This window comes from Chelonia mydas, chromosome 12 (genome assembly GCF_015237465.2).
Source record: "Chelonia mydas isolate rCheMyd1 chromosome 12, rCheMyd1.pri.v2, whole genome shotgun sequence".
Lineage (NCBI taxonomy): Eukaryota > Metazoa > Chordata > Testudines > Cheloniidae > Chelonia > Chelonia mydas.
This window is the reverse complement of record NC_051252.2, coordinates 35,972,030-35,992,839: the sequence shown is the minus strand read 5'-3', so window position 1 is coordinate 35,992,839 and position 20,810 is coordinate 35,972,030. Positions and strand designations below refer to the sequence as shown.

Genomic DNA, 20,810 nt, shown 5'->3' with positions numbered 1-20,810 from the left:
TTGACCTGTCCTGTTCCTAACTATCTACCCAGAGCCAGTGGTAAATGGTTTACCAGGGATATTTCCTTGTCATTAGATACTTACCTACCTACCTGCCTAGGTATTGTATTTCTAACCCACCAGTCACCAGGGTGTGTAGGCCCTCTGCGTGCGTGAGACTGTGGCTCCCTCTAGTGGTGGGGGTAACAGCCTACTACTTGATCCTCCCTGAAGGAGGTGCACTGTTAGCGGCAGTGGTAGAGGCTTGTACTTTGAATGCTGCAGAGCACGGGTTCTCTCCTTGCTGATGGCCATGGCTGTGTACAGCTGCCGTGGTCGGTTCCCATGCAGAGGGCCTGATCCGTGGAACTGAGGCACTCAGCACCTGGGGGCCCCGGGGCATTAGAGGCGAGGAATGGGCCGGCAAGGCGAGAGATCTGCGCTCTGCAGGGGACTCTTCCTGACGCAGCTCCCCTGTGCCTGCAAATTGCCTGCCACGGTGTTCTCTAGTCCCTGTCGCCGTGGGAATCGGCAGCCTGTCTGTGTGGCTGGATGGCTCAGCTTCAAAGCCTCCGGCTCGCCAATCCAACACCCTCCCTCCTGGTTTGCAGGGAGTAGCTTTTTGATATGTGTCAGGTTGTCTCTCTCCCTCTCTCTTTCTCCCTCTTCCTTTGGAGGCAAATGGCTGACTGATTGCTTTTCATCTCCTGCTCTGAGGAGCTGTAAGAGCTACTTTATATAAACATCAATTACAGGCACGTAATAAATTAAGGCTCCCTTACACTGAACCCATTAGGGTCCACTCTGATATCAAAGCGCTCCCATCACACAAGGATTGGGGTGGAGTGGCGGGGGAGGAGAGAGATGTCTGATTAGCTGGGAGATTGTTAGCAGAAGGCTGATTTAATTGTATCTCCGGGCGGGAGCGGTTGGGGCCCGGAGACGGGAGGGAACGGCCAAAATAGACACGGTCAGAGAATATTTCCTTTTCCCGAGGTACCTGGGGGACGGGTCCCCCCGGCCTCGTTCCATTGACTCCGCCAGGGCTGTGATGGGCTCTGGGTGCTTTGTTGTGTAGACAGGTACAGCGCCGTGCCATGGTAACCAGCCCACAGGCTTAGAGGAGGCCGCCGCGGGCTTTCACGCTGATCCCGCCCCGCTGGACGCTGGACTCACCTCTGACGCAAGCCTTCCACATTGCCAAGTCCTGCTCCCCTGGGCCACCTGTCTGGGAGCTAAGGAGAACCACAAGGCTCCCCCCCGCCAGCACAACGCAGCCCTTCCCCAGAGCCCAGGATGGGGGTGAGCTGTTTGGCAAGCCTAGAGTGTTCAATTCCCCACCTACCCCTCCCGCCAGTTGCCCCCCACACTTCTCCCACTCCCAGCCTTCCCATGTACCCCTCTGCGCAAACTCCCTACACACCCTCCGCTCCTGTGTGTATCTGCTGCAGGGAGTCAGGAAGGGCACGGCAGGGGCTTACACCAGTGGCCCTGTCCCAGGGGCGCACAGTCCTCTCGGGGTCCCCACGGTCCAGAGCATCACTGGAGGAATTCACGCAGGGGCTGGGCTCTGTGCCACTCCCCCAGGCCTGGTCTTTTCAGAGAGGTTCCCAGTGCGGGGGAATGTTCCCGGACCAGCTGCCCTGTGGCATGGAGTGGGGAGTGTGGCCCTTCCCACAGCATTGGGGCTGGTAAGAACCCCATGAAACAGGCCCGTCTGGCGGAGCCCTGGGTGGGGGGGTCCCCACTATTGCTTGCACTGTCCCTGCTCTGGCTGCAGCCTGAAGGGCTCTGTGTGGGTCCAACCCCTTCGATCCCTGCTCCTGCGTCATGTCCAGCTGGACCGAACCCACACATACCTGCCCCGAGGCTGTGCAGGGGCCGGCACGGGGCTCAGCAGAGCAGGGATGTTTGAGGATTAAGAGATGACATGACAAGTTGCTGGGCAGTCATGCTCTCTGCAGAGCTCAGGGCTTGTAAACGGTGGCCAGCCATGCTCTCGAGCGCTGCAGAGAGACCACAGCCTCCTGCCTGGATCTGAGAGCAAGGCGATCCGGACAGTCTTAGCTTGGGGCTTATAGGGACAGGCGTGTGCTCAACTGCCGAGGTGCCCACTGCTGTCACGCTCAGCAGAGGGGCTATGGAGGCCTTGCTCCCCTCCAGGGCAGGCGACGGGGCATTGGCCCAGAGCTTGCACCCCTCTGCCCAGGGATAAATAGCCTGCAGGGCTGTGGGTGTGGCTGTTTCATCACTTGAAGATAAACCAATCCCCAGCGGCACAGGGTTCACGGGACCAGGAGGCGATGCTGGGATCTCGGCCTGCTGAGACTAGGCAGCAGCCAGAGCCCCCTCCATTCTCCCAGGCAGGGGTTCCGCTGCAAACAGCAGCCCCCTGTTCTGGAGGGAGCTATTCTGGATGTTTGCCTTGAAGCGTGTGCTTATGCTGGTTCTAAGTGTGCGGAGTCTGCGTGTGCACATGGCTCTGTGTGCACCCCGGCAGGAGCGTGGAAGCGAGCTCCAGGGTGGATTCACCGATGCTGCTGGGTCCAGTGCACTCCAGTGTGTGCTCAGCTCCTGGGAATGTGTATTCCTTATCTGTACACGTGTGTCTGCATGGCTAGGTGTGCTCCAGTGCACACCTGCCCCAGCCTGTGTGTGTGTGTGTGTGGGGGGGTGCATGTGTGCACACTCACCTGCCCCTGCCTATGTGGGGTGTAGGTGTTTGCACACTCACCCGCCCCAGCCTGTGTGTGAGGGGTGCATGTGCGCACACTCACCCGCCCCAGCCTGTGTGTCTGTTGGGGGGGCACACTCACCTGTCCCAGCCTGTGGGGGGGTGCGTGTGTGCACACTCACCTGCCCCAGTGCGTGGCGGGGTGGGTGTGCATGTTTGCACTCTTGCCTGTGACTTAATGCTGGTTCTCTGAGTGTCCAGGCGTAGGTGGGTGAGGGAGCAGATGGAAAGTTATTGAGCCCATCAGGCGCCGTTCAGTTCTCTGCCCCCTTTCAGGGTATGTTTTATCTCTCCTGTGTGGAGCTGCTCACCCGTCGTTCCATTTCTGGCCTTCGGAGACTGACATTTACATATTAATATTTTCTCGGGGAGCGAGTGCTGCGGTGCAAGTGTCTGCTTTGTGGTTGTACATAATGTAAGTGAGATAAAGCACCCGGCTCCTCTATGAATAACTGCAAATGAAAACCCATGTGGCCATAAAAGCCTTCACATTTGCCCTGTCAGCATGTGGTACATCGGCTAAACAACTGATTTAGCTCTTCTTTTTTTCAAGGTTTATCGCCACTTACAGAGGACATGCTCTTTGTGCGCTGCCTGTCGCTTTCTGCTCAGTTTCCCTGTCACTTCCTGTTGGCATTCCCCTATTCAGGCACCAGGAGTGATGCTCTGTGCCTAAAACGCACTGACAGACACTATTAGCTTCTAGCCGAATACATCTTCTCACTGCTGGGGCTATTTATCTCTCCCTTGCAGAGAGCTGTTATCATGTTACCCGCCTGCTTGTTACAGCCTGGTCATTTACTTCTGCTGATCCTGGTGATTTTGGGTAGGGTCCCGACCGAGTATTAGCCTGCGGGGGGTGAGGGGGAGCAGTGGGGGCTTGCCTGGGAAGATTTAGTTTCCATCTGAGCCCTGTGTGCTTTTTGGAATCTCACCAGCCGCTTGCAGGGACGTGAGATGGAACTTAGGAAGCAGGAGAAGCAGGTGCTAAAAGGAACAAACAGCCACAGATGAGACAAGCTACCACAGGGCACATGTAGGTCCCTGCTCACGGCCAGCCCTCTAGCCCCTGAAAGCCACGAGGCATATCCTATTTTGCGTGACGGTAGCAAAACCATTCCAGTATTAAGAGGTTAAATACTTTAGCTCTCTGGGCCTGCCCTGGCTCGTGATGGGCTGACTCTGGCGTAATGGCGCTGACTCCAGATTTACACTGGTGACTGGGAGAGGAGAACCAGGTCCTGTGTGTTTAAGTCGCTCTGACTGCATTGCTTTGCAGTGCTGCTCTCAGGGCATGGGGCTGAGGTAACAGTGCCCAGGTGACGTGTGGATGTGATGGACCAGGTGTGTCCCTCCCCAATACCATCCCCAGGCTCTGCCAGTGCCCTTCAGTCTTGGCATCTCCATCTCGACCATGTGGCAGGCCCCGTGCCTCTAGGGCATCTCCTGAACTGAGACGGTTCTTCGTGCCAGGGTGCGTGGGACAGTTGGCCATCAGAGCTGGAACGACTGAGTCCTTCCTCCAAGGGCTGAACTCAGGCTGCCGAGTCGAGTTAGTGCCTCAAGCCATTTGCTTTAAGCGGTGCTGTTTGCCATTTCCTGGCCCTGCCTTTGGAGCCCTGGCTTAGGGCTCACCACACCCGTCCCGAGAAGGGAACGTGCCTTGATGGCACAGTGAAGCCAGCTTTTACAGCGCATCCTTAATGCACGCACAACCACACAAAGCAGCTTATGGGGGAACTGATCGGACGGAAGGCGCAGAGGCAGACTGGGAAGAGACCAACATCCCCCACCTCCATGCCTTAATTTCAACCCAAAAAGAGCCTGGGGACTGTGGGCAGAGGCGGGCGAAACTGACTAGATGCTAATGTGAAAGTGACCAGCCTCCTTTCACCATCTAACTGAGAGCAGAGCAAAAGGTAGCTCAGCAGCAAGAACCGGAAACGGGGGAGAGGAGATGGTTAAAATCCCTTCAGTGTGGAAGTGCAGAGACTTAATTACATCTTTTAATCTGGGGGGCCAGATCCTTGCGGGGTGGAAACTGGCTCCTTTTGAATCACTGCTGATTTACACCAGCGGAAGATCTGGCTCAGGACTTTGAACCCAGCGTGGCTTCAGTGAAGTGGTAGGGCCAGAACCACACAAGTGCTCAGCACTTGCCACCGAGAACAGCAGGCGCCATGGGGGGGCACCCTAGAAAACGCGGCACTGTCATCTAGGGGCCTACCTGGGACCTGAGCTCTTGTGGAAATGTGGCTCCTAGGGGCTCAGAGGTGCAGAAGAGACTTGCAGAGAGATGGGGCAGAGCAGGGGCTGCCTCTGAGCAGTGCTGGAGGAGCAGAGTGTGTATGGGGGGGAAGAGGTCAGGGAACTGCAAGGGGAGCATTGCATGCTGGCTTTGCAGAACACGGGGTCTCTGTCTCTCGGTTCTGAGGCGCCCGCCAGTGGTTTCTACAGAACAGTGCTAACCGTGTGACCCGCTGGTGAGGGCGTCTCAGGTCCTGCTCGGTGCTGATCCCCGGAGGATGGGAGTTATTACAGCTCCCAGCTACAGGGCCATGGCTCTTTGCTCAAGGGGCAGCAGCTCCTGCTTTTCGCTCTGGAGGTCCCCGGTGGGTCACAACAGCCCTGTGGGGATTTTTCAGCATGATCCCAGCCCCCGGATAAATAATCCTCGCCAGTAGCATACCGGCTAGCCCATTGGTACTCCACTGCCCTCTGCTGGAAGGCACCGGAACCACTCAGCCGTGGGCCATAGGGCTTGTAGTGCGCAGGGAGATTCTCTTTTAGCTCCATTGCTGGGATCTGAGCGCTAGCCTTGCTGGGGATGTGAAGTTCCCCGTGGCTGTGGGTCTCCAGTACAGGGAGAACTACAGGGCTCAGCTAGGCCATGCTCTGGTTGGGGCAGCTTTCCTGCAGCTTCTCTTTCGGAAGGTCATGCCTCCCGTGGGGCTGGTCAGGAGGGAAGAAGGAGGGCCCTGCACTCACAGGAATAGCTGAGTGCTTGACCAATTCCCCGGGGGCGGAGAGGTGGTGCTGGGGGTAAGCTGAGCCCTGGCGTAAGGCATTTGCTCCATCCCAGAGCCGGCCTCTTCTGAGGAACACTGGTGATGAGCAGAGAGCAGGCCTGGCGCAGGGAGGAGACGGCATGGCAAGGGTCCCTCCTCCCGCCTCGCCTCTGCTGGAGGTGACCCCTGCCTGCTGGGGTCCTGGGGCTGGCTGGGCAGTGACACGGAGAGAGGGGCTCTGGAGCGGAGCTCGTGTGGCCTTTGGCTGGTGGCACCAGGATGCCCTGTCCTCTTGTGCCAAAGACACTCGTTGCTGGAAGCTCCCCCTAGCCCCTTCCCCATCCACGGCCTGCCCACTAACTGCGAGCTGGGCGCAGGGAGGGCCCAGTGCCTCTGGGATCAGCTGGCGCCTGCTGGAAAACGTGGCAGCTGCTCTGTGCCGTTTACAAACTGAGAAATACGAGACCCCCAACCCCCCGCATTCACCTCCCCCTCTTCTGCCCTCCCCACTGCACTGCCCTCCCCCATCCCCCCTTCTTCCTCTGCCTTCCCCACTGCACTCCCCTCCTCTTCCCTCCCCGTCCCCCCTTCTCCTTCCCCTGCCCTTCCCTCTGCACTCCCCTCCTTTCTCCTCCCTCACACTCGCTTCCCCATCCCCCACCCTCATCTGCTCTTCCCCCTGTTCTCCCCTTCACTCCCCTCCCCCACCTTCCTCCTCTTCCCTCCCCTCTCACCCTCTGTATTCCCTTCCCCTGCACTCCTCTCCTTTTTCTCCTCACCCAACCCCAGCCCCTCTCCCCCAACCCTGCCCCTCCAGCCTTTCCCCCTCAGGTGACGAGGAGCACAGGCCAGTTTCCAAACATGCTATGTTCCCCGGGGCAGCCGAAGGAGGAAACTGGAGGGTGTCAGTTTGCAGGGTCCCATCTGGCACTCGCCTGGGGATGCTGAGGGAGGCTGCCTTGGGGAGGGCCGGTCCCGGTCCAGCCATCCATGGGGCAGAAAGAGCGGCCGGGGGCGTGCCCCTTGGGTGCAGCCCTGACTAGGGAGCAGCCCCGCTCCTCTGGGGTGTAGCCCAGGGTTGCTCCCAGCTGCTTCTCCCAGGCCTGTGCTGCAGAGATCAGGGTGATGCAATACCGGTGTGTGTGTGTGGGGGGGAGCGTTGGCAAGAACCTGCAGGTTATTGCTCTCCGTGTGTGTGTTTGTGTGTGTGTGCTTGTGTGTGCAGAATTGGCCTGCCTTCAAGCTGGCCCCAGGCCAAGGACCATGCACCTGGTGCTGGAGTGCACCCGCACTGCTTGCTCTCAGGACAACGCCGAAGAACAGGAGAATACCAGTTCGCCTTCCTCACCGGGAGTCTTGTATTGTCTTACTGGGGCTAGAGACCCGTGTCTGCCCTCCTGGCTGCGGGTGGGCATTCACGAGGTGGCACAATAGCACAGGCAGGCCTGGCCCATTGTGCAGAGATCGTGTAGATAAGTGTGCAGACAATGCTCCCCAGAGAGCAGCACCGCTGTGACCTTTTCCCTGCAGACGGGGGCTGGGACCAACCCCCTTTACGCTCCCCAGGCGCGGGGGGGCCTGGCTGAGGTTTGTCCCACCTGGCCGGCTGCGACGCAGCTGCTGGTTCTGTCACATCCCTTTGTGTGCCTACCCCAGAACGGAGCTAGCGAGCTCCCCCGGGGCAGATCCTGCAGTACGGGGTCTGACGGCTCGAGAGCTGGAGGCATTCTGTCCGGCTTGAGCGGACGTACCTAGGCTAGCTGGCACGCTGACGGTAACAGCATAGCCACCGCGGCGCCGGTGGCAGGAGGAGCTAACGGCTGGAGTACAATCCCATCGGAACCCGGGGGCAGGTCCTTGGGGCAGCAGCCTCTTGTGCTGCCGCGGCTACACAAGCTAGTGTGGACGCATCTGTCCTTCCAGCTGCAGTGTCAACCTGTCCGGCGTGACACTGGGTGAACCTGCCACAACTGTCCTGACTCTGGGATTAAAGCCCTCTCCATAGAGTGGGGTTTTTCACACCCCTGGGGTACCTCCCTCCAGGTGGTGCCCTGCATGGGGATAAGATGGGCCTTGCCTTGGGAAGTTACTTCGCTGAGTTGCACCAGTGTGTCTGTGTGTCTGCCCCGGCGACTTGCACATCCCTGGCACAGCCAGCCGGGTTCTTCCTGCCTCCAGCACCGTCGCTGGGGATAAAGAGCTGGCTGCCCGGCAGTAGCTGAGTTTTCTGGTTGATGTGCGAGTGGGCAGAAGCTCCCCCATTAGCTGTGCAGGGATGATCCTTGGTTTTGTCAATAGAGGTGAAATTCACCCCTGGGCAGGGGAAGCATGAGGTCTAAGGAACACTGCAATCCCGGTGCTTAGTGTAAAGCCCTTTGCTGCCCTGGGGTCAAGTGCCCCCATTGCAGGCTGATGTGCCAGGGACGTGGTATGGAAAGGGGCCCTTTTGCCGTAGGGTCGCCGGGGCGAGTGAGGAGGTGCCGATCTGTGCGTCACTTGGCATGGCGAGACTGAGCGCCTGCCCAGATAACTCCAGGAGGTGGTGTCCGGTCTTGAAATAAATGAGGATGATTTGTGACACACCAGACTAGCCCCGGACGTCTGGGTGTGTCCTGTGAAATAGGGAGTTTCTAGGAGGAAATGCTGTGGGCCAGGTGTCAGCACAGGGTGTGTGTAAAGAGGTGCCTTATTGGGGCATGCAGGCTTGTGGGGAGTCGTGGCAGATGGCTAGAGGGAGGTGAGACTGGGGATTTGCACATGCAGACCCCATGTGTGCTTTTACAGACATGGTTGGGTGCTCCTTGCCCTGTGTTTTCTTCCTGGAACTGCAGTCCTCTCTGAAGGCCGCAGTGAAGGCTGGTGGGTCCATGTCTAATCCTGCCAGGCTGGGTTTGGTTGGTAGGCGGAGGGAGCATGCTTCTAGCACTGGCCATGAAAGCAGCTGGCTGCTCCTGCTTGGGGCTGTCCTGGAGGCGAGACTGGGATGGCTGCAGAGACAGCCAAGTCTGGGCTCTGGTTTGGGCTGTGGTTAGATGAGTAACTGCACTGCCAGGCTCCGGAGGGAGCCCCCTCTCCAGGGGCGGCTGGGACACGGGCTAAGGCAGGGCAGGGCTCTGGCAGAGAGGCCGGGCTCCCACCCCCGGAAAGGAGCGGGATGATGGCTGATGCACCGGCAGCAGCTGGCTGTGGAGGATCACACCATGAGGGCCAGGGGTTCCTGCTCGCAATGAGTCAGCATGTGGGTGGGAAAGTGCCTCACCACAAATTCCCCTGCCCTTCCTAGCAGCACCTCTGCCCCCCTCCACATGCACCCGAGGGGGTTCTGATCCGCTATCCCAGCCACAGTCTCGGTCACAGCCCAGTGGGGTTGCATCACCACATGCCCTGCGTGCAGATGGGGGTTTTCACAAGCACTTTCCCGTCTGAGCTCTACGCCTTCCCCTGGGGAACTGGGGGGTGGGGGGGCAGTCTCCCAGTGCAGGGAAGCCACATTGTCCTGCGGGGGTGGGGGGAGAGCGAGGAGGGTTGTTTACATCGGTGAAGCTTTTGTTTCCGCACCTTCGCCATCTGCCCCGGGGGAAGCAGTTAGCAATTTGTTAGTCAAACCAGATGAGGCTTCCTGGAGCCCGCTTCCTGCCCTGCTGCGAGAATGCCAGGGTCAGAACCAGGGCACTGCCCCCTGGCTGGGATGGATCGTGGGCCCCGGGGCAGGGGTCTCCTGGCTGGATCCCGAGGCTGGAGGGATCTGTGCGCTCAGGAGAAAGCTAAGGGGTCTCTCTTTGAATTAGGAAGGGGACTGGGCATGGGATTGGTCATGGAGTAACGGCGCTTCTGCCTCTAGACCCCCGTGTGACTCCAGCTCGGGCTGGGGGCAGTCATCAGATGGCTCGGTGGCGTCTGCCCAGGTCCCGTGGCAGGACAGAGTGCTGAGGAACCATTGCGGCCGCAGGCGAAAGTTCAAAGTGCAGGCCGTGGAGACTCCACACAATGGGGGTTCCTTTGGGCTCAGACACACCTTGGCGGAGGGGCTGGCCTCTGAGCAGCCCTCACAGACGGTCATACGTGGTCTCCCCGCCTCCGGGAGCTCCTTCCCCGGGTCACCAGGTTGGGGTCTGCCAGAAGTGGCTCAGCACAGTGGCGGGAAAGACCTTCCCTAGCTCAGCAGGGATTAACGCAGGGAAGCGATGGCCCGTGACGAAGGAGGTCAGGGGGTGAGATGATCACACTGGGCTCGTCTGGCCTTGGGCTCCATGACTCTATTCCCTTCAGAAGAGGGAGGTGAAACGAGGCCGTAGCGGGCGTCGGGGTCAGACCCTGGAGTAAAACCTAGGGCTCCCTGGCTCCCAGATCTGTGACCACTAGACCATGCGCCTGGCCCAGGGCTGTTGCATCAAGGTGCAATGACATAGCAAAGCACTTCTTGGGGCATCTCCTCTATTCCTCCCCATACCGAGAGACTAATGGTACCCGAGTATTCTTAGCGTGTTCAGGCAGGGTATGCATCAGATACGCCCAGCAGCGGTACTGGGGTATTGTCAGCAATGACACATGCCTGATGCGGAGAGGTGTGAGTACCCCCTGCAGTAGCACCTCGGCATGGTACTCAGGTAGTTTCAGCACCGGCATTCAGGCAGCATGCTGGAGTACTGCCAGCCAGAGGAAGGGAGTGCTAGGCCCTGCTCCCTCAGAAATCGCACGGCTCCTCGTGATAAATAAAGAAGTTAACACCCTACCCGAGCTGGTAATTAGCTTTTAACCTGTACTAGCAGTTAACTCCAAAAGGCAATCATTTTTTCCAGGGAGCTGGTGTTGTAGAAAGGACTAAACATGGCCAATTTTGTTCAGGATGAATTAAGACTTGCAAATGTAAAATGAGTTCATCTATTTAATTAAGTAGCAGCAATATGGATGGTAAATTAAGTTAACGGTGGACGTGCCAAAACAGGGTTATAAAAATCATGTCCTGTTAGGAGTGATTTCTGGATCTGTCTGGCTGCTCTCAGCCTTGACCTCTCCGCTTCTAGCACCCAGGTGGGTGCGTTAGATCGATGGATGGCGGAACCAGCAGCTCCAGTGCCCCCCTCTCCTCCTCGCCTCCGGTAAACGTGCTGAATTATTAATCGGCTGCTTTAAATGGCCGCTGGTTTGGCAGCCATCTCACCTTCCGGCGTGACCTTCGCGCAGGAGGCCCAGCTGCACCAGGATGGCGGGGGTGGGCGCAGACCTGCCCCATGACAGTGCTCTGCTGAACGGCCAAGTGATTTATGGGGGACGCCTTTGTGAAAGGGGCGGGAGGGGCGCGGGCACAAACCACAGCAGAGCGAGAGCACCGGGTGGAGGCAGCGGCTGCACGGGCTGGGGGCCTGAGGCTCGGGATGGGAATCGGCCTGTTCCCAGCTCTAGCACTGACCTCGGGTGAGTCACTTCCCCTCTGTGGGCCTAGCTCTCGAGCGGGGATTTCCCTGCGCTGATGGCAGGGCTGTTTGCACAGCGGATTGAAGGGGCTGGGCCGGGTGGGGAGGGACGGGGGTGCAGGATGAGGCCGGGGGTGCTGCCAAAGGCCCCAGGCTGGGGAGAAGGTGGGGGGAGTTGTCTCATGTCGGGAGAATGGCGCTGGCGATTCGGCGCACAGAGCAGGCAGCCTTCGGCCGCCACCCACTCCCTGCCAATGCGCTCAGTGTGACCTGTAGGAACGAGAGGACGCAGACAGTTTCCACATCCATACTCTCCTCCGCCTTGCCGCGGAGCCTGCCAGCCTGAGGGCCGCTGGGCCAGCTGGAAATGGAGGGAGGTGACCCGCTCGTTTCCGAGCAGCCATCTTCAGGAGAGGGAGCGAGTCAGTGGGCCCATCCTGAGCCAGCCAGCTCTGCATGTTGGGCGTTAGATTAAGGCTCTCCTCACTGGGGAACCAAAGGACCCCAGCTTTGATCTCCTACTCTGCAAAGGCTGGGAAAAGGGCGCCACTCCCTGCCCGCCAACCTGGCAGTGCAGGCCTGGGCCCCGTGCAGTGGTTTAGCGTGAGCCACGTCGTCTCTAGCCTCCCTTCCTGGATTGTGCCCTTCTGATGCCATTAATGTGCAGCCGTGCAGGTGAGAGATGCTCCCTGTTTGGCCGGGGTGGAAGCAAACTGGGTGTGAAATGAAGGCGTGTGGAGAGCTCCTTGCGGTAGGGCTAAGCGCCAGGGGTCTGTTCTCTCCTGCTCTGGCCTGGCCCCGCTGTCATTGAGGGGAGCGGGAGTTGGGCATGTGCTCACAGACCCCCTAGAAAGCGCCAGTCTGGGCCGGATTCCAGGCGCTGCATTGGGAGCGCTCCTTTCAGGCCGGAGGGGGAGCGCCATGCTCGGAGCGTGTCTGCAGCTCCGATTCTCTCATTAGCGTCGGTGCGCCGGGGCAACGCAGGAGAGAAAAGACAGGAAAGACAGGAGACTGGTCTCAACGCAGGAGGATTCCTTTCCTTCCCCTTCGCACACCGGCTGCCCAGGGAGCCTCGCGGCCTCTGCGAGTGCCAGCTGCTCTCGGGGCTGCATCTTCTTTCACCACCCCCACCCCTGCCCTGTCCATTTCGCAGCAAGCCACAGCAATGCTGCTGTGGGGGGGGCACCGCGGGACAGGACCACTGGCCATCCGAGCAAGGGGAAAGCACATGGCACTCCAGTTCTCTGCCTGCCTGCCGAGCTTCGCTTGGCCTCCTATACGGACCTTGTAGCTCCCTCATTCAGACCCCTCTGTGGCCGGGTGAGAGAACCCACATGTAGACTCACTCGGGACTTGGGCCCATCCTGAGTCTCTTTCAGACCCAGGGGGTGGATCGGGGGCTTTGTCGAGAACAGGGAGATTTCACTTGAGGAGCCTCGTAGACGTGTGGACCCTTTGGGGACTGACTGGCTGTCTCTTGAGGTCTGGCTCTGTCGGGGACCCCCGGTGAACCGCCACGAGGGACGAGCCCATCAGAGCCCAGACCCGTGGCGTTCGGCAGGCTGTGGGGACTCTGCGGGGAGAGCAGGCCTCAGCTGCTCTGGGAAGGGGAAGCGCAGGGCCTTGAGTCACCCCAAGTGGTTATTGACTCCAGGAGAGCAAGAGCAACAAACTCACCCCCCAGCAATGCTCTCCGAATGTGATCCAGCAGCTAGGCTACTTGCTGCGTTCTGTGCTGGCCTACACCAGGCATACCATGCTGGGGACGACATCCATTGACCTCTGGAACAGCTCCAAGAGCGCTCGCCTTCAAGGCACATTGGCCACTCTGGAGAGGAGCACACATGAATTTTTGAAAAAAAGGAAAGAATAAGGGGAAAGGGAGGTGCGGAAAAAAAAAAAAAGCAGAGAGCGAATGTATCCTACCCAGTGATGCAATCTTAGCAGGGCTGAACTTTCCTCTCCTGCCACAGATATAGGATCCTTTAGGGACAGCCAAAAGAAATAATAACCCTCTGATTTGTAGCTTTCTGGCTCCCCCAGCCAATGGGAGACGAGCGCTGCCTCATGCGATTACTGTTTTTTGTATGAACTATTCCCTAAAGAAATCAAACCCTTGTGAAATCCCTCCCGTGCCTCAGCCTTTGCTACGCCGCTGACCCGAGCAGTGCAGATTATCGTAACGCATCTCAGCCTTAGACAGGAACAGTCATTAAAATTTGAAAGGCAAATGGAAAATTGCTACTTGAAGCCTCCTCGCCAAACAGCCAGGCGGCTGATCAGAGTCCTCATTAATGGATCTAATGTGTAAGAAACAATTACAGCCTCCAAAGTGATACCTTTCCAGAACGTCGTGGCTCTTTCCAAAAAAACCCCACCGCCTGAAAAGGCTGGAGCCGTGTGAATAGAGCTGCTCTGTGTCTGTGTTTCACATCCCTGTGGACCCATCCCCATCGAGCCCCCCGGTGTGATGTACCCCGCTCAGCCTGGTGCTCCTATCCCCTGGTGTAATTCATCCTGCACACAGGTCCAATGCACCATTTCAGAATTGGTGGCTTGTGAGCCTCTGGGCGTAGGTGGGGTTTCAGTGGTGCTTGGGCCGTTTGCTGGCCAGCTGGCCGGGATGGATTTCACCCATCGCCATCCCTTGGCCCCAAGAAGACAGGCTAGGGTTTCCTTTGGAGCCCATGGGAGAAGCTTTCCCTAGTGTTCCGAACACAGGACTGAGAGCAGGGAGCACCTCAGTTCCCACTCTTTCTGTGGCTCTGGGCACGTGACTCAAAGGGGGGTCAGCAGCGCCTGCCCCAGCGGGCAGAGAGGAGGCCTGGTTAGTGTTTGGGAGAAATTCGGGCTTAGCGAGGCTGACAAGGAAAGCAGGCTCCCATCCCCAGCCGTGCTGAGCCCACTCTCTCTGCGGGACTCATGGATGCCGAGAGGCTGGGGTTCCTATGGGCCGGCACTGAGCCCGATTGCTAGACCCCCGCAAACTACCCCTGACTTGCATATTCCCCTCCGGCTGGTAAACTGTGTTAGCGCCTCTGTCTGCGACACTGACTGGGTTATGGGTCTGATGCCATCCCCGAACCTGCACGGAGTGGAGGCTCGGCAGAGAAGGGGCTAATTGCAGCTTTCTGCCCTGCTAGATCAAAGCCTCACAGTCTCGCAGGACAGGATCCCGCTTTGAAATCGCTCTCCCCATGCGGGCAGCAAAATGCTCTCCATCCCGGGCAGTGCTGCTGCCCTGCCTCACCCAGAGGCCTCTATGCCGGGCTCGGGAGCGACGTTAGACGCTGGGAGCCAGGCTGAGAACCAAGAACCAGCAGCTCATTGCGCAGAGGTCAGGAAATGGTTTGAGCCTGTTTGAGCCCACCGGCTGCACTGGGGCCTGTTTCAAAGCAGTGACCTAGAGACGTGAAAGGTTTCATATCCCAGTTGCAATTCCTCTGAGCTCCCTTCCCACTCCCGCCGCCTCCAGACAGCAATCAGCGCTCAGCCCAGCCAGCCTGAGTGTATTTTTAAGACTAATTAGCTTGACAATAAAGCCCTGTAGGCAGCGCTGGGAACATTTGTAGGCACCCAGAAAATGCTGCTTGCTTTGAATACCGGGGCCGGCATGGCTCGTGATGTGGGTAACTGCTGGGAAATGCTGATGGTTCCAGCATGGAAATCAGCGCCCAGGCTTCCGCGCGCTCCCCTCTAAACCGAAATGCGCTGGGGGCAAAGGTCAAGGTCGAGAGAGGAGGAGGAAAAGCCCTGGCCGGGCTGACTCTGTACCTGGGAAGAGGAAGCTCTTTCGACTGTGGCTTTGGGTGATGCCGGAGAAACAAGAAGTTCCCCCCGCCCTTCCCCGGCTCTGGGGTGAATTGGAGACGGTGTCTGAAACTGCAGCTGCTTCTCACGCTCCGGTGAGGGCGAGACACGCAGCCGAGGTGAGCCGGGGAATCCAGCGCAGGCAAGCTCCCAGCCTGTAATGCAGCCCCCCTCTGTCTGCTCCACCTTTCTAAGGAGCTCCTACTGTCCGAAGCAGCTCCTGCTGCCTGCATTGCAGCCCCTCGGGGAAGCAGGCAGCATGGCCTAGTGGATCCATGCTGAACTGGGCACCAGGTGCCCTGCAATGCAGGCAGGACTTGGCCTTGGGCAGATCACTGAACCTCTCAGGGGTAACCGTACTACCTTGCCTTACTGGGGGTGGGGGGGTCTCCACGGGCATGCTGGTGTGACCGTTGCTGCTCTTGCTGCCATTTACTCCGGTTTGGGTAGAGAACGCACCGGGCAGCTGCCCAGAACGATAGGGGCTAGGGACAGGGAAGGTCTGGGAGGGCATTGCGCCCAGGTACCATTCCCTTGGGAGGGGCGTCCCTGCACCCGAGGGTCGCTCCGTTGCACTGCACACAGGAACCTGAGCTTTGCTGCTCTGTCAGCACAAGGTGGATCCATTGCCCTGGTGCTCGTTTGATTATGTTTGGCCGACAGGACAGACAGCTTGGGGTTGCTGTCCCCACCAGGGTGCCACTGAATCTCGGGGTGACTGAGCTGGCCTGCAGCGTTCTCTCCTCGAGGCCGGGGGGGTCTGCTCTCATTCAGTGCCTGGGTGCAATGTACCCGGGCAGGAGCTGTGCCCAGAGAGGAGGAAAGGGACCTCTCCTGCTTTGAACGTTTCTGAGAGTGGGACAAAGGCCTGGCCTACAAGAGCCGCTTCTTCATTCCAGGACTCAGCCCCGGTTGGACGCAGACCCAGGCCTGGCAGCGTGAGCCTGCAGGAAAGAGAGATCCCATGCTTGTAGGACAGGACAGAGGCTGGCACCTCAGGCAGCCGGTCAGTATTCCCAGGATGCTGGGGCGAGACACACCCATCTGCCCTGAGCAGATGGGGCCTGTCTCTCTGAAGGGGAAGTGAGGCCCGCTAGGATTCTTGGTTGCATGGCGCTCAGCTGGGAGAGCCAGGGCTCCTCCACGTGCTGGCTGGGGAGCCGGAGCAGGCAGCTTGCCGCGCTGCTGAAGGGTCAGATGCTGCTCTTGGGAGCATGGAGGCTGTGACAAGCACAGGCCTGCTGAGCCGCTGTGCCAGCTTCACACGCTCTCTGGTTTACGCCATCTCTCTCCTCTGCCCACGCCTGCCTCGCCTGCAGATTGATGGCAGATAAAAGGAGAGAGGACCCAGCATCTGTCATCGATCAAAGACGCAACTTGCACTCCAGTCTCTGTGCTTTCGCTTCATCATTGCTAGAGCTAGACAAGAAAGGGTGGCCAGGTCAGCCGGTCCCCTTTGCTTCTCCTCGGCCAGGGCAGCGTGCACCCTATGGAACGTCCCCAGCACGTTGACCAATCCAGCTGGAAACAACAGGGGCCCCCTCAACTCCCTGGGTCGGCAGGCTAATAGAGCTCCCTACAGGATAAAAATACCCATCCGCCCGTCCATCCCCATACACACCTTCTGTCTGTCTGTCCATCTGCCTGTTTTTCATCTTTGACACCTCCCCCCCGGGGAAATCCTGAGCAATTCCTGCCCCTCCTGGAGGTTGAACAGCATTGAAGTACCTGGGGATGACCTCCCTGCCCCGCCTTGCGTCTTCACTTTGGCTGCTGTTCGGCTGAGCTGCGTGGGTTGAGTTCAGACCACTGCAGGGCCTGCGGGGAATCAATCTCACGCCGAGCAGAGGGTTGCAGCGGGGTGGCTGGTGTGCAGGCGAAGGGCTGAGGTGCCTTGCTGGGAAAAGCACAACGTGGTTTGAACGTTTAAGCCCCCGCTCGCTCTGTATGTTCCCTGACAGATGCTGAGCTGTGCGAGAGGCAGGCTACTCTCAGCCCGGAGAAGGTGGCTGAGAGGTGGGTGCAGCGGTGGCTGGAAGTGTTGAGTTTCTCCCTCACCGGGCGTATTGGAGGTCTGGGGAGCAATCTGCAGCGTTTGACCCGTGCATAATGGGAGTTGATTTCTCCCTGCCCGCCCCTGCTTCCAAGCAATGGCTGTGATAGCAGCTGTGCGGCTTTGTTTATGTGTAGGACCTAGACAACGTGTTGGCAGAGCAGGATGGGACCATTGTAAAAATCAGTGGGACAGGCCAGATCCTCAGAAACCAATAAAGCGAGGCTGATTTGCACCACCTGAGAATCTGAGCCTGAGGATTTGATTGTCTAAACTCTGCTCCTGGTTAGGCTGGTGTAAATCTGGAGTAATCCCTGTGAAGGCAGTGGGATTACTCCAGATTTCCGCTGCTGTACCCAAGAGCAGCTTTTGGCCCTCCACTTGTAACAGGCACCCTGTGGGGTGAGTGGCGAAGGGGGTGAGTGAGTGTCAGGCCTGTGCTGAGCTGTCCGAGGGAGTGGAGCTGGGAGTGGTGTCCGGAAAGGGGGCAAAGGGGAGCTCAGTCTGAGCCAGAAGGGTGGGGAATGGGCTCCGGGGAGGCGCTGGAGGCCTTTGCAATGTGCACCCCAGAGAGAAGCCCCGGTGTATTCTGGGGGAAATTCCGCCCTGTGCAGAGAGCCAGCACAAGCACGGTCAGCCCTCAGTTCCCGGGTATGGCCTCAGGAGCCGGGTGCAGGTTGGGTTGAGCCCTGCCCTGTTTATATGTCAGTGCAAAGGGCAGAAGGGTGGCCTCGGAGAGGCCCTCCCAATGCCACCAAGGCAGGGACACCCCAGAGAGCGTGGACTGGGATTTCCCAAGGAGCCTAGATTCCAGGGGGATTTGGACATCATTCCCTTAGGCTCATTGGAACATACCACCCAAAATGACTGCCAGGAAAGGGGGCCGTCTGCCAAGGAGACGGGGTATGTGTGTGAGACCGGAATATACTATTCTACTTACATTGGAGGCCGAGGGAACTTGGGTGATTAAAAAGCTGATTTCTTTTCCCAGCGACTAGCGGGTTTGTCATCACATCGTAATTAGCCAGTTACACAGCCATATGTTTTATTCATGAGTTGGGGGGATGGTGTCAGAGGAACAATCCTTATTTTATATATATATATATAAAACACACACACACACACACTTTTCATTTTCCCCCTGGGGAATGTTGCCTAAAGAAACCACTGCCTTCCTGCTCGTTCCCCATCCAAATCGGAGGCTATAAATGGTTTTGTGGGCCTGGCTGGGATTCAGATTGGTTTAAAAATATGGATTTATGTCTGTATTCTTCATTGTCAGAGGTCAATGAGAACAGGAAATCGTTGCTGAGCTTTTTATTTAATGTAAGGCAGTTGCCAGTGCTGCTTTGATTATTTTGTTTGTTTGATTTCTCTACCCACACATGCACACGTTTCTCGCGCCCATTACACACACGCGCGCGTTTCTAGCACCCATTACACGCACACAGACACTTCTAGTGCCCATTTCACGCGTGACACACACGCACTCGTTTCTAGCACCCATTGTGCCTCTGACTCACCACTCTCTGATTGTGGGTCCAACTGGTGCCAGGCAGCCAATGGGGAGTCCTTCCTGCGGTTTGCTCCTGTTTTCCGGTACTACTGCAACTGTCCCGACACCTGTCCCGTACTCTGTGCTTAAAGTGGTTTGAAGAAAGTGGGGAACCCAGTCCAGTTCTGGCAGAAGTTTATGGCATTCAGAAGAGGGGGACACACCTCTTCCCATTGTCACAGGCAGCCTGAGGCAGGATAGAGCCCAGCTATCCAGAAATTCAGGGTGATGCTTCTCCCAACGTTGTAATTGTGTAGGGACATAGGCAGGGCTGGGCAGGTTTCATTTCTTGGGGGCTTCGTACACATTCCCTTTGGTTCTGGCTTGTGTGGGTTGTGCCTTCCAGGCCTTCCCTTGGGAGATTGCGCCCCCATTTCAGAGACCTGTCGGGAGCCAGAGTCCCATCCCATGGCTTGCAAAGCAAGGAGCTGGAAAGCTCCTGCTGTCCCTACTCCCCTCAGAGACCTCAGTCCCTGGTGTGACCTGCAAGAGTGCTCATAAAATCCATCCTAAGCTTCTGAGGGATCCCTGGCTTGGAAGAGCTGCATTCGTTTGAATGGGACCCATTCTTCTGCCTGGAGCCTTTGCAGGTCAAAAAATGTTCCCGTCAAATTACAGCAAACGTTGGGCCCTGGCTTCCCTTCAGCCAGTCGTGCTATGTGGGATCTCCCCTCCTCCCCTCCCCACAGGAAGCCTGGTTGTTTCAAGCACAGGGCCTAATGCCCCTGTCTGGGTAACTCCTGGGCACATTCCCGGGTGGTTTCGGCCCATCCAGAGAGAGAAAGGTAAAGCCAGGCACACCAGTTGCAGGTTTCGCTGGCCTGTTTGGTTCTCTTAGCGGCTTGGTAACGAGGTTTGCCCCAGGCAAGCACAGCAGGAGAGGCAGGGCGCAAACAGGCGCCGAGGGAATGTGGGCAGCATTCAGCATCAGTAGATCACTGTACGTACCCAAATAGGTTAGGCCCATGCACGTAGCTCATAAGAGCTTGTATAACTCATGGGAGAGACAGGGCTTATTTTTCTCCTGTCACCGAGGCTTTCGCTTTAACTCAGAGCTGAGATCTAATCTGAATGCTCAGTGCATGCACATCTACGCCCCCTGCTCGCTCTGCTGCAGCTGTAGGAACGAGGCGCTCCAACCCTGCCATACTGGGTCAGCGCAGAGGCCAGGTTAGTGCATGCCACCTAGGCGGGATCTGGGGCAGAGTGAAAGGAGCGGAAGCATTCTCAGCATGGCACCGCTTTCCCACCCTGCCCCCCGCCTGCTTTCTGATGGTCCACTTGTCGCAGCCTGCTAAGAGTGGACTTGCGGGAAAGTGGCAGGTCAGAATGGAGCTTGTATGGCAGTCACCTGCCCTGCAGCTGGCTGGGGCAGCAGGTGCTCTGCCCTGGCCTCCCTGGCACTGCTGGTTGCAAAGAAAACAGAGGGAGAGAATCCTGGGAACAGGTTCCCCCACCTGCCAGAATGCAGGCAGCGAGGAAGGGATCCCAGCACGTATGGCTCAGGGTTTGGCAGGCTGAAATGTTACCTGTTTGCACTTGGTGTCAGGAACAAGCTGTGTCCATTGCAAAGTCAAAAATAAGATCAGGAGACCAGGAGCCATTTGTCAAGGGTTATGGCAGAAGCTTGCCTAAGGATTTAAAGTTGAAAACTCCCATATAGGACCTCAGGAGCTCTGCCGCAGACCAGCTGAGTGATCTTGGACTTAAGGTCTCTGTGCCTCGGTTTCCCAATCAGTAAAATGGGGATTAGCCTGACCTATCTCACAGGGGTCAGTTTGATAACGTTTGCGATGGGCTTTGAGAGCCTCAAATGGTACATGATGGGAGAACTGAAGGGACAGGTGGGCTGATTGCAGCGCTGTCAATGTACGGAGTGCTACAGTTTACCCCACTCCCACTGTGTGTTTGCAGGACACAGGGTGCATCTCCTGCTTTTATGTGTCGGCTGATACATCCAGCCGTGAGCTCACATGGACCCTCCCCAGACTCTGGAGCTCCGAGGCAGACAAGGTGTCCTATCATCGTTTGCTGTGACGGGCTTGAGCCCAGGGCGCAGGATATGAGTCAGGCATTGGAGAGGGGGTAGCACGGCCTATGGAAAGCAGCCCTGCTAGTGTTCAGCTATTTCTGAGGCTCCCTGCTAAAAGCAGACCTTGCTGCTCCGGAGGGTTTGGAAAGGAGATGGGCAGATGCCACGTGCTGGTGTGATCTGAGCCATCCTGCTTCGGGAGCTCTCAGCAGCTCTGGCATGACA

The 20,810-nt window shown here is 57.9% G+C and overlaps 1 protein-coding gene and 1 long non-coding RNA gene across 10 annotated transcripts in view; one reads left to right on the top strand and one right to left on the bottom strand.

The window, feature by feature from the left end:
* Nucleotides 1-20,810, top strand: part of GSE1 (Gse1 coiled-coil protein) — a 360,389-nt gene that overhangs the window by 223,474 nt on the left and 116,105 nt on the right. The window contains exon 1 of one of the 9 annotated variants that reach the window (XM_043526228.1): nt 11,044-11,136. The exons of the other annotated variants lie outside the window; for them this stretch is intronic. Within the exon in view, the coding sequence (XP_043382163.1) occupies nt 11,097-11,136 (40 nt within the window). The 5' untranslated portion in view covers nt 11,044-11,096. Of the gene's footprint in view, nt 1-11,043; nt 11,137-20,810 lie in introns of those variants that run through there. 9 annotated transcript variants of the gene reach the window in all.
* LOC122462556 lies at nt 10,593-19,227 on the bottom strand. Its single transcript, XR_006285184.1, has 2 exons — nt 18,522-19,227; nt 10,593-12,963 (listed from the first exon to the last, which is right to left on the bottom strand). It is a non-coding gene; the product is annotated as an uncharacterized LOC122462556 (long non-coding RNA).